The sequence below is a fragment of the Montipora capricornis genome, chromosome 5 (assembly GCF_036669925.1).
Source record: "Montipora capricornis isolate CH-2021 chromosome 5, ASM3666992v2, whole genome shotgun sequence".
In the NCBI taxonomy this organism is placed as follows: domain Eukaryota; kingdom Metazoa; phylum Cnidaria; class Anthozoa; order Scleractinia; family Acroporidae; genus Montipora; species Montipora capricornis.
In genome coordinates, this window is record NC_090887.1 from 16,128,721 (window position 1) to 16,141,220 (window position 12,500).

At 41.6% G+C, this 12,500-nt stretch overlaps 1 protein-coding gene across 1 annotated transcript in view; it reads left to right on the forward strand.

The window, feature by feature from the left end:
- Window positions 1–12,500, forward strand: part of LOC138049653 (uncharacterized) — a 48,257-nt gene that overhangs the window by 22,475 nt on the left and 13,282 nt on the right. Inside the window, exons 13-14 of the mRNA XM_068896046.1 lie at window positions 486–649; window positions 951–1,098. Of these exons, the coding sequence (XP_068752147.1) occupies window positions 486–649; window positions 951–1,098 (312 nt within the window). The remainder of the gene's footprint in view (window positions 1–485; window positions 650–950; window positions 1,099–12,500) is intronic.

Consider the following 12,500-nt stretch of genomic DNA (forward strand, 5'->3'; position numbering starts at 1 on the left):
GGTTTAAGAATGCAATGCGTGTGTACGCGGCTGAATTAATATGCAGCACGGGAGTTTCGGGCTTTCAGATTTTTAAACTCGTGTTTTGCATACATAATAAGTTGCGTTTACACGCTGAAATTTTAAGCTAGTGAGTCAATGACGTCACTTTTCCCTAGATCCAACCCTCAGAGGTCCAATCGGTCAGTTTTGAACGTGAATAATAGCGGACCGTGAAATCCAAACCTTACACTCAAAATAAACAGCCTTTGGATAAAAATCAACGCTCAAAATTTTGCCAATCAGGTGGTAAGCGAACACGCTTTCAAAATCTGAAGAAAAAAGAATTAGATTTTTTGATCATAGTAGCACTTTAAAACAATGACAGTGTATACGTGTAGCTTTTGATGCATTTTTAAGCCCTCAACAGGGGCTTTTTCGTCTGATAAAGAACATATTTTCGTTTGCAGAGAACAAGTAGAATTTTCTTTTTTTCTTAAATTCAGATACTTTTGCTGAGCATCGTTCTCAAGTTCCAATTGAGAAGGCCATACCAGTGGAGTGGATATCATCCGACATTTCAGTGAAACAGTTCGGTGCACCCACACATTGGGACTTGTGGGTATTAACCTCTGCATTCCGACCAACGGGAAAGACCTTATTTGTTTATGTAAGTGAAACTCCTCATTGCGATCACTTGTTCAGTCGTTTATTGCTGGAGGAAGACGGTATGCATGTGAAAAAGGAGATTCGAGTATTTGTGGTATTCTTGTAAATTTGCAATGAACTTTGTAATCATGATATGATAAATGTTTTTCTTATATCTCTTTTCTATTGGTTTGGCCTTACTTGGCCAAATGTTTCCAGGTGTTTGTCAGATGAGTATGTATAAGCATTTTCTACATTGAGAAGCATTTTGTTGTGCTTTTAGGCAAATCAATTTTAACTTGAAGTGCCTCACATTTTTTTAGTTTGCTGACAGGAGGGATGCCTTGCCCTCCATTTGTTTCTTCGATGATGAAGACTGTGAATCACAAATACACTGCTGGAAATGGAAAAGAAGTGGAAACAATTCATTAAAATTCACGAAAATGCAGAAAGCAGGAGAGCTACCTCCAGGTGTGACACACTAGCGATCTTTTAATCTTGTTAAGAGTTTATTTCAAAGCCTGTAGTTTTCCAAGAGGAGCCTGCATTCGTAATTTTCAACGTTGCTTGCTATTGCGTATGCGCAGCACGTATTTGGGGAGATCCCAAGTCTCTTTTAACGCACTTCTTTGGACTTCCATAAAGAATGAATGGAATGCAAAGGACGTAATTTCACGCAGAGCGGCTTAAACTGCACAAATCTATATAAGGATAACATTATAATGCACATATCATAAGACTATTACCGATCCTTTGGCTCTGTCGCCCGCACTTCGTAACCTTTGATTACTACTAGTAACTAGTTTACCTAAATGGTAGAAATGCTGCTGAGGGGAATGTAGATGTTCAGTTATGCTTGCGGTAATTTAACGACGGCTCGTGCGTGTTTTACTTTCTTTCACATTTATTACAACTTGAACATGGCCGCTACACATGGAGCCGACTAATAGGCCATTTCCGAGTTCATGTCTTCCTCCTCTTCAAAGCGAGTCTAAGTGCGAAGTTTTTGTGACGGTAATTAGTTCTACTTTGCATATGAATGAAAACTAATTTTCATAAGAAAAACTTCGCACTTAGACTCGCTTTGAAGAAGAGGCGAACATGAACTCGGAAATGGCCTATTAACACAATGTACACGTGACATGTAACGCGTGACCTATACTGTGCCATCCCCCTCTTTACAACAGTGCATAACGTAATAGAGATCTTCAATGAGCTGATACTAAATCGGTGTTCATATAAAAACTGTAACATGCCTTGGTTATAGGACCTAACTTTAATAAGGAACAATAGCGCTCTTCAAATGTTCAGTTCGACCTAACGCGAAACAATAGCGCTCGTTTAAATGTTCAGCTTATCTGGTGGTTTCACTGTCCTCCTGGATCTGGTCCTGTACCTGCCACTTTTCTCTGGGTGCAGCCCGATCCTTGCAGGGGGTCTGGGCTTTGGACTGTCTCCTGGTGGTTGATCGTCTGCCCTTGGGGGTGGCTCCACGACCCTGGATGGTGATGGTGGTCTCGTGACTGCAGTAAATACTTGGACTGGTGTGGGACTGTGTGCACAGGCACTTGTTGTGTCTGGCCTGAGGTGCGACCTTGTGCGTCGGTATACACCGTCTGTGGTGTTGTTTTTGACGATAAGCGATCGAGGTTCTTTCGCTGCTCTCAGGACGGTTCCTTGTTTCCAGGTATTGGTATGGTGGTTAAGTATCCGTACGAGCTGGCTAGGGTGGTGTGGTTTGAGGGTTGGGCCTGCTTTCTGGTTATAATAGTGACCATAGCGGTCCTGCTGGCTCTTCAACTGCTCCTTAACTTGCCCAGAATCAGGTGTAAGGCTTGCACAGTTGGACATTCTGAACCTTCTATTGGTTAGTAGCTCTGCTGGTGACTTCAGGTGGTGCTCAATTCTCTCTTCTCATGCGTCCGCCAGGTTTGATTGAAAGCGAGGCTAACCGCGCAAACATTCAAGATGGCCGCCACACACTGTTGTGTGCCGTTGTGTACGAATGATTCAAGATACAACAAAGAGATATCCTTCCATGCTTTCCCAAAAGAGGCCAAAAGGAGGGCAGAGTGGATTGCAAGAATACGAAGAGATCCAGGACCGAATTTTGAAGTTAGTTCTAACTGTCTGGCCTCTCGTTCGAATTCTGTTTGTGTTTATAGCTTGATTTAAACTTAAGATAAAGCTAAAGCATATTTTCTTATAATCCTATTTGTTAGCGTGTTGTTATTGGATTTCATTGATGAACTAGTTTAAGTGAAATTGATCTTGATATAGTGAATGCAGGCCTATATTCACTATCGCTACGGCTGCTTTTCTTTTGACATCTTGTCAGATTAAAAAGCATACTGCTGTTTGTTCAGAGCATTTTGAGAAAACTGATTATAGACGTTCGTTGGCTGGACAGCGGCGGCTATTGAAGTCAACAGCAGTCCCTTCTCTCTTCGCTTGGACTAAGAGGAAAGAACAGGAAATATTAAGAAGAATCTTGAAAAGAAAGTCATCAGAGATCCCCCCAACATTTCAGATTAACACAAAAGGTGCCTACCTTAGTGAATTCCTTTCAGCTTCTGTTCCTATAAACTGCCGTTTTAAAGATGCTTCAAATTTATATTACTGGTGTTTTTGTAAGTGTGCACATATTTTACTTAGGAAGCCAAGATTTTTATTCACTCACATTCTTTTGTGCAAAAGTAATTCATTCAGAAGCTGAGAACACATTATGGTCTACTTGTGATTGGATTTCTCCTGCAAGAAAGATTGTGAATATTTTAAAAGTACTCACACGTTTGGGCTCCTTGCTGTAACAGTTGCGTATACTCTGCCATGTCCCTTTTATTTGTTCACTTGGAATTAATATTATTTTGCTGTTACACAGGGACTCCATCTAAGAACTTTGAAAACTTTAAAATAGATATTTTTTGTTTTTATAGAACAGGTCACTAACCCAGCATTTACCAGTACTCCAAATCTTTATGATCATGATTATGGTGTGGTGAGAAAGGAAGTGTCACTTGAGGAGATGCTCCAGGCAGCTAGGAAAGAGATAGAGAGATTCGAACAGGAACTTGATAGGAAGAACAATAAAAGTCAGTTTGGCCTTCGCCGATTTATGTATGATGATGAAATGATCCGGTTTTATACTGGGTTTTCAAGTAGTAATGTGTTATGGTCATTTATAGATGTGATAAAACCATCTGCTGAAAAAATGAGAACGTGGTCTCAAGTTCAACGTGGCAGGGCTAAAAAGCCTGGTGAAGGGATAATTAACGAAGTATTTATAAACATGAAAAAACAGTCCCTTGCTATAGAAGATCAACTGTTCATGTGGTTGTGTAAGGTCAAGCTAGGCTTATTTGATCAAGATTTGGCTGTCAAATTCAATGTGTCAATTTCTACTGTAAGTAGAATGATTATAACCTGGTCAAACTTCCTTTATTTTACAATGGGATGTTTACCACTATGGTCGAGTAGATCACAGATTAGAAAAACAATGCCAAGTAGTTTTAAAGATAGTTTCAGCAATGTGCGTGTGATCATAGATTGCACAGAAATGAAGGTTCAGACACCTTCCTCTCTTGTGCTTCATTCTGAGTTTTACTCTAGTTACAAAAGTGCAACCACCTTCAAAGGTCTTGTTGGTATTACCCCCAGTGGTGCAGTTTCATTCATCTCCAAACTCTACACGGGATCTATAAGTGACAGGGAGATAGTGAAAAGGTGTGGGATTTTAAGGCTGTTAGAGGATGGAGATGTGGTTATGGCAGACAAAGGTTTCACTATAGAAGACCTTTTATCTCCTTTAAACTGTTCTCTCAACATTCCACCATTTCTGAGTGAAAAGGTTCAGTTTTCCAAGGAAGATGTAGAAAGGACTCAAAAAATAGCGAAGCTAAGGATCCATGTAGAGAGGGCAATTCGTAGAGTCAAGGAAAACCATTTATTTGATGCTGTAATTCCACTGTCATTAGCCTCTTCAATTAATCAAATATGGTCGGTCTGTTGTATGCTATCAAACTTTAAAGGACCTCTATTTTAAAATGATAGCAATTAATTTGAATAAAAACATTTACAAATAAAAATGAGGTTTTATCAGTGGTGTGACATTTACAATGATGGAAGATAATAGTTGTAATAAAACAGAGTTAGCTTATTGTACATGTCGGCAAAGAACTCTTCATCAAAGTAAATGGTTTCAATGTGCCAATCATTCTTACAAAATACCATGAAGTCACACCATTTGAGCCCGGTGATGGCCATCTGCCCCATTACCTGAAAGTAATACTCATGAGTTTTCTTTAGTTTGAGTTGACCATTAACAATCTTTAAATACTTGGCATCTCTGCATGACTCACACTGGGGACACTTAATTTCAAGCAATCCAAATACCTCATTGCGTGTTGGGTCATAGACAAGAAAATCAGGGCTTGCGGATTAATAACAAATCCTGTTCGGTATACATTGACAAACCTGGTGTTGACATATGACTGTGCTGCCTCACTTTCATGTTCAAGGCCATACTTCATGGCAGCAGTCTGAACAGTTTTCTTTTTAAGCTGAGTTACCAGACCCTCATAATCACTTTTTCTTGAACAAATTTGCTTAAATTTTGAGGCAGTGAGCCGCCGCTTTCTCAGCTCATGCCAAAATGGATTTTGAGATTGGTCTTTTGTTTCCCGCTCAATGTTGGATGCCTGCTCTAATGATACCTTTAATGAATCAAGTACATTAGCCTGTGAGCGTGGAAGAACATGGCTACATAAGGGATCAAGCAGCTTTGCTGGTAGGACAGGTAGGGTATCCCTCTGATCTATAGATAAAAACTTATTGTTTTCCCTAATAGTAGGTTGTTGATAAGACACAACACATCCCTTCGGTACAGTGCCATAGTTGCACTCGACATACTCTAATTCACCCTCGCTAAACAATGTAGCAAACTGTGTTTCTTTGTAGTCAGTTTTAGCCCTTGCTAGAAATTCCCTTATAAATTCTGGGGTGGGGTAGTTTTGTATAGGGTTATACAAATTACTCTCTACACCATCTATGGCGCGCTTCTTACATTTAGGACCTCCCTCTGATTTTAATTCGGGTTTTCTAACAATAAGATTATCAACAGCTTCAGGATGGATTCCAGCTGAACGGGGCTTGTGCCATTCCTGTGGCATAGATGTCTTGGATGGTACCTCTGGGACAGCATCAATTTTAAGGAGGCTGTAATGGGCTGCCTGGTATATCAGTGCCACCTTATGGTTACATATTCCCTGCCCAGCCTTACATGAGCAGGAATGATCCACCACTTCCTCATTGTAAAACGACATCTTTGAAAATATATGAAACAGAAGTTTTTAAGCTTATAATCATTATTTTGGAAATAAGGTAACAAAGGACAACAAAGCAGGAAATTAAGAAAAAAATATTTACTATAATTTACTATTTTGTAATGAATAGTGTACATTCTTGTTCATTCAGATATAGGGAAACAAGGAATAATTCAAGGTTATTTGAATTAACTTTGAGAACTTTCACAATATTCAGTAAAATGTCAACTGCCCCATGCACTTAAGTTACTTAAATTTAGCATTCAGCTAAAAAACAACCATACAACTAACCCATAAGTAGTGTGGCTCTTCATTTTTCCTTAACGACTTGAAACATCTTGCTCTGATAAAAACAGTGTCATCTTCTTCTCTTTTACCAACTTAATGAACAATCATACCAGTAGGTAAGTACCTGCTTAGAAACTCCACGCCCGGCTTTGCAAGCTTGCCCATAACAGCAAACACGGCAGAAATGAACGATTTACCTTCATAATCTTTAATAAATCCTTCGCAGAAAAACTTATAGCCTTTAACAATGCCACTCTGGGGTGCTTTGTTGAGCTTAACAAAAGTATCGACGTCTTTCATCGTCAACTCAGGGTTATCTTTCAACAATCTGGTCCATTCGATCGGCAAGACACTGCTGGCATTGGCAGCCAGCGTGAATGTTTGCGCGGTTAGCCTCGCTTTCAATCAAACATGGCGGACGCATGAGAAGAGAGAATAGGTGTGGCTTGGTACACGATAACAGTGCTAGGTGGCGATCTCCTCACACTTTGTCAGTATGTTCTTCACTGTCTGTCCCATGCGTTCAGAGGACTCATTTGCTCATGGATAATGGGCGGAACTGGTAAGGTGCTTAATACCACAGGATTCTGTGAAATCTTTGAATTCCTTGGAGCTGTACTGTGGTCCACTGTCGGTAAGCAATTGGGCTGGAATTCTGTGTTCTGCAAAGATGCTCTTAAGGTGTGTCACTATTGCCAGTGAGGACGTGCTAGTGAGCTTTCTGATGCCACGAGACGTGCTGTATTGGTCTGATAATAGCAGGTATTCATAACCCTTGAATTCAAACAGGTCAGAGTTCAACCTCTGCCGAGAGTAGCTTGGTAACTTTGGCTGGACAATGGGCTGTCTCTGCTGTTGGCGCTGATGTCCTTGGCAGGGGTCACATTCTTTGACTAGGTTGATAACATCTTTAGTTAGACCGGGCCAGAAGATGGATGTTCTAGCTCTTAATAGGCATTTTTCTTGGCCTAGGTGTCCTTGATGGATAATGCTTATCGTCTCCCTACGGAGACTTGGTGGTACAACATTTCAACATCCCTTCAATAAGAGGCCGTCTTCAATAGTTAGCTCTTCGCGGTCCAGTAGTCATAGAGTGGCTCTGGGCATTTCTCTCGTTTGTCTGGCCATCCTCTAAAAATCGTTTCTCTCGATCTGTTTAGGGTAGGGTCACTTGTAGTCTCCTTCCGGAACTGCTGCTATAGTGCTTGTGATGCAGGGAGTGTGTTTGTGACAATGGATGTCAAGCTGTGGTAGCTGGTTATTGGCTTCTGCAGGCTGAGGTGAAACTCTCGACAGTGCATCTGCAATTGGTACGTCAGTGCCTTTGACGTAAGTGACGTTTACGTCATATTTAAGTGCTCTCAGTACAAATCTTTGGATTCTTGCTAGGCAACTGGATAGTTTCTTTCTAAAGATCGCTTCCAGTAACAGTAATACGTGTTCTTCTTAACGCCCTTACTTGCAGTCGGAGACTGAATTGCTAAGGGTGTGGCTCAACGAGATCGGACCAAAGGAGCTGTGCTGCCGGTCAGGCGCTCGGCCCCTGAACACGACCCATGTATGACCTAGGAGCACAGCACCACAGCCTGATGGAATAGGCCGGGAGTCGATGTTGCTGAGGGAGTAAAACCGGAGTACCCGAAGAAAAACCCTCGGAATCAGGTTGAGAGTGACTGAAACTCAACCCACATACGATCTCAGGGCCGAGAGTTGCACCCAGGTCGCAGAGGTGAAAGGCACGCTTGATAACCACTAAGCCATCCTGACTCCCCTAAAGTGGCTTGTGGTCTGTTTGGATAGTGCAGTGTTTGCCATAAATAAAATAATGGAATCTCTCAAGTCCCCATACAAGACCTAGTGCTTCACGCTCAATGTTACTGTACTTCTGCTCTGTTTCGGTGAACGCCTCTGATGCATGACATACTGGTTGACCGTTCTGTAGGAGGATGGGACCAAGGTCCTTCAACGAATTGACTGCAGAGAATGCAAGTTCATGCTCTGGGCCCCATATATACGCTACTTCCTTCTTCATGAGTTGGCGAAGGGGTGCAGTAATGGTGACCAGGCGAGCTGAGTACCTTGTAAGATAGATGACCTGGCGCAAGAAGCTCTGTAGGCTCTTGAAATCTTCAGGGGGTCGCATGCTTTGTATGGCTGCTACCTTGCTGCTGTTTTGTCTCACTCCTTGTGGGGTCCAGTTGTGTCCAAAGAAACAGACATCCTTACATTTAAATTGCAGCTTCTCTTCATTGAATACGATGCCCTTCTGTCGGGCTCGCTCCATCAGGTTGGCTAAATTCTTGTCACATTCCTGCTCTGTGGAACCAAAGACGGACGCATCATCTGCTATGCCTGTGACGCCACTGAGGCGTTCGAGTGCTGGGTCAAGCTGTTTCTGGAATACGTACTGGGAAACAATGCGGCCAAAAGGTAGCCAAGTGAATCGGAACCTTCCAAAGAGGGTACCAAACGTAGTAAGGTACGAGCTGGGTTCAACCAGTGGGACATACCAATACCCTTTCTTAGCATCTACTAGGGTAAAGAACTTGGCATTACTCAACTGGGTCACCACCTCATCAATTGTCTTGGTGTAATGCTGTTCTCTCTTGATCCATTTATTTAGTTCACGTGGGTCTAGACAGACTCTCAGCTTTGTGATTTCTCCCTTATCGTTAGTTGACTCTGTCAGGACAATGCTATTTACCCAGTCTGTGGGTGTGTCGACCCACCCTGGTAATTACACCTAACTCTAGCATCTTGTCAATCTCTTGTCAATAGAGCTCTCGTAGGTTGACTGGTACTGACCGTGGAGGGTGGACGATAGGCTCTGCCGAAGGTTCAAGGGTTACGTTGTGCCATTTTATATGGAATTGTCCTAATCCATCAAAACGGTCTTGGAAGTCAGTGAAGAGTTTCTCTTTGGTGAGTGGAGTGTACGATCTGTCACCTGACTGGTTGCTGGTTGGGTGTTTGCACTGATTGGTTGCCTCTTTGCTCTCCAGTCTCTTTGCAAGGTTGCAGTTAATTTTACAAGTTCTAAGTCACTGCAAGTTTTACACCCCAACATTGGTGGGTTAAGGACTTTGGTAACTTTGAAGGTGACTGCCCTTACATCTCCTTTGTGGTGTGTATACAACTGACAAGAACCAAGGTTGTCTATATTGTGTCCTCCATAAGTGGTGACTTTGCACTGGGTGGACCAAGTTGCCTCTGCCTAGGGTCTGTTACTACTTTCTCAAGATCTTGCATAGAAATTACATTCATCTCTGCACCTGTGTCAATTTTGCTTGTAATTGGTGTGGTGTGCCTGGGTGGTATGGTTTAGCAGTAAAGTGCATTTCAATCAGTGCTTTGGTGCGGTCATGGTGTGACTGGATGCTGTCAATTTGACCCATGCAGTTGTTTGTCTGCGAACAGTGTTCTGCAGTTAATGCTCCTAAGAAGATATTTTCATCAGGGTCAGATTCCCCTGGGTTGTTGCTTCACCATGGAGTGCATTTGCACCGGAGGGTTTCGTTTTGAAGCACATGTGTTGGTAGTGTTCAACTTTATAACAGTTAAAGCACTTTGGATTGATTGCTGGACATTTCCGCTGGTTATCATGAGGTGCACCACCACATCTCCCACATCCGGATTTAGATTTGTCAGTCTGTTTAGGTTCTTTCCCTTTGTGACCTCCTCGCCCCTTTCCAGGCTTTCTTTTTGACTGAGTTTTGCCCTTCCTGAAATCTTTTTTGTCAAGGAGATTAACTTGATTGTAGTCTGTCATGGCAGCTAATTGCATCTTAGTTGCTTCTTCTGTGCGTGCGATTTCTCTAGCTTTCTGAAGGGTTAGCTTGTTTCCTTCTGCAATACACTTCTTTCGTACAGTCTACTCCAAACACAAGTGCATCACTCAATAATTCATCATTCATGTCGGCTGGGTAGCAACTAACCAGCAGTTTCGCTTCTCTGAGAAATTCACCTAAGGTCGGTTGTTTTGTTTCAAGCTCTGGAGGTAAAAGCGATTCAATATGTAATTTGACTGGGGTTTCACGTGTTTCTCCAGTCGCATCCGATATGCAGCTAAGCTTTTTAGCTCCTCTTCGGACAATTCCCATGTGTTGAACGCATCTAATCCGTAATCTCCCGTCCAAAGAAGTAAATATTTGCATTTCTGTTCATTAGTCCTCTATTTCAGAGGGCCTTCGAAGAGTAATTCGCACTTTTGCTTGAAGAGTTTCAACCTTTGTGCCAAATCGGGGCCGGGAGTCCAATCGATTTTTGGTAATTGGAAACCAATTAAATCGCTCATTTCTCCTTGCTTTAATCCAGCTTGTCGCTAAATCAGTAAAAAGTAACTTACACAGTTTGTTGCTTGCGAGTCTTCGGACCTTCTAGTCACATCCCACTTCTGACACCATGTTTCACTTTCTTTCACATTTATTACAACTTGAATATGGCCGCTACACGTAGAGCCGACTACTTAAACTAATGTACATGTGACAAGTAACACGTGACCTACACTTTGACAATGCGTGGAATTAAAGGGAGATTTTAATAGGTCTTGAGCAGGGTCGGTACAAAACCTGGACCCCCAACTTGACCTCCTCGAGAGAGGAAAGAAAACAATAGACAATTTTCACAGTGTCGAATTCTAAAATTAAAGTCGCAAGTTATTTTTAATCTTTATGTAAAGGAGGTTGAAGGTGACCTAGAATTAAATCTTTTTTTTTTTTCTTCAAGTTTCGAGTTTCGAGTTTTGTTTCGAAAATACAGGAGTTTGAATTTCCGAATTGTCACCTTTATAAATCTCAGCAGTTTGAGCCTTTCAAGTATATTCGGAGATGTGCTCCTACACATGTATTTTAATCTCATGATCGAAAAAGTAAGCGCTTTCATCGCAAAGTGAACTCCAGATGTTTTCGCTGATTACCGGCCGGTGGCCGCCATATTGGTGGACCACATGGCGTCTCCATACAAAATTCTATAAAGTTGAGTGAAACGCTTCGACAAATCACTCAGTACCGCACAGACCTGAGAATTGGTAGTTTAAGGATACGAGAAGCGAAGTGCTCTATGATCAACAGCGTATCTTAATTCCTTCATTTGCGCATTACCACAATTCCTTGCACCTTTGACCAAAATCCCTTCCATTTCGAAGAAAAATGTGTTGTTCTTCCGATTAGAGAGCTGCCTCGTTCGTTCGCTTCAGGCTACTCACTGTGGCGGCAATAATTAATTTCACAATTGCAGCCACCTATGTTTGGTAATTTCTTCAAGACCTGGTATGAGTCACTTCCTCTTTTTATTCTATTTGTGGACAAAGGCAGCTGAACATGTGGATACTAAACCTAAACATCGTTAGCTTTTTATAATTATTATCGTTAGAGTTTCATAATTATCTGTAACCACAAACCCACAAAAGGGAGACTGTACAGGTCTGTCGCATTCTTTCAAATATCATGAGAAAAAGAAATTCACATTTCATTACATGAAAAAAGTCAATTATATAAGCTAGGTTTTGGAGAATGTAATCCGGTGGGTTGGGCATTAGGCTTGGATAAATTCTGCCGGCAGAATTTCGAGCAGAACAAGCGATTTTTGAGGCGAGCGTTCTGCCGGCAGAATAAGGAATTTTCGAGCAGAAAATCAGCGGCACTAATGATATGCATGACAGTTGCAAGAAAAATTTTAAACTAAATTAAAAAAGAAATGGAAAATGCCTTGTGTTTAATTAGTTATTTGACCTAAAGTAAGATGAGTTACAATTTTGCTATGCATAGCGAATACCTAATTAGTTTTTAGGGGTTACGCACAGGCTCCCTTCTACATTTGCGAAAATTAATATGGCCCAAACGGCCGAAACTTTTTTTGGATACTGAGCAGAATTCGAGCAGAATAAGGATGTACGAGCATAATTTCGAGCAGAATAGGTGATTTTTACGAGCACTTCCGGCTGGCAGAAAAAGCCATTTTACGAGCAGAATTTACCCAAGCCTATTGGGCACCCCATGGTTTGGGCATCTTGTGGTGAGAGCCTCGGACAAATTCCTCTTTTACTGTGTAGGTTTTTCAACTTACAAAAAACAAAGTGGTTTAGTGAGTGCTTATAATAATTAAGTAATTTAAGGAATAAAACTACCAATAATACACACTGTTTCCAGACATCAATTTTCTTTCTGAGAGTTCGGACACCTGTGTAATCGGCCAAAACTTCATCGCTTAATTTAGGCATGTTCCACCACAGGGTTGTTGGGTGACTTTTAGTATGTCGGTGAGTGG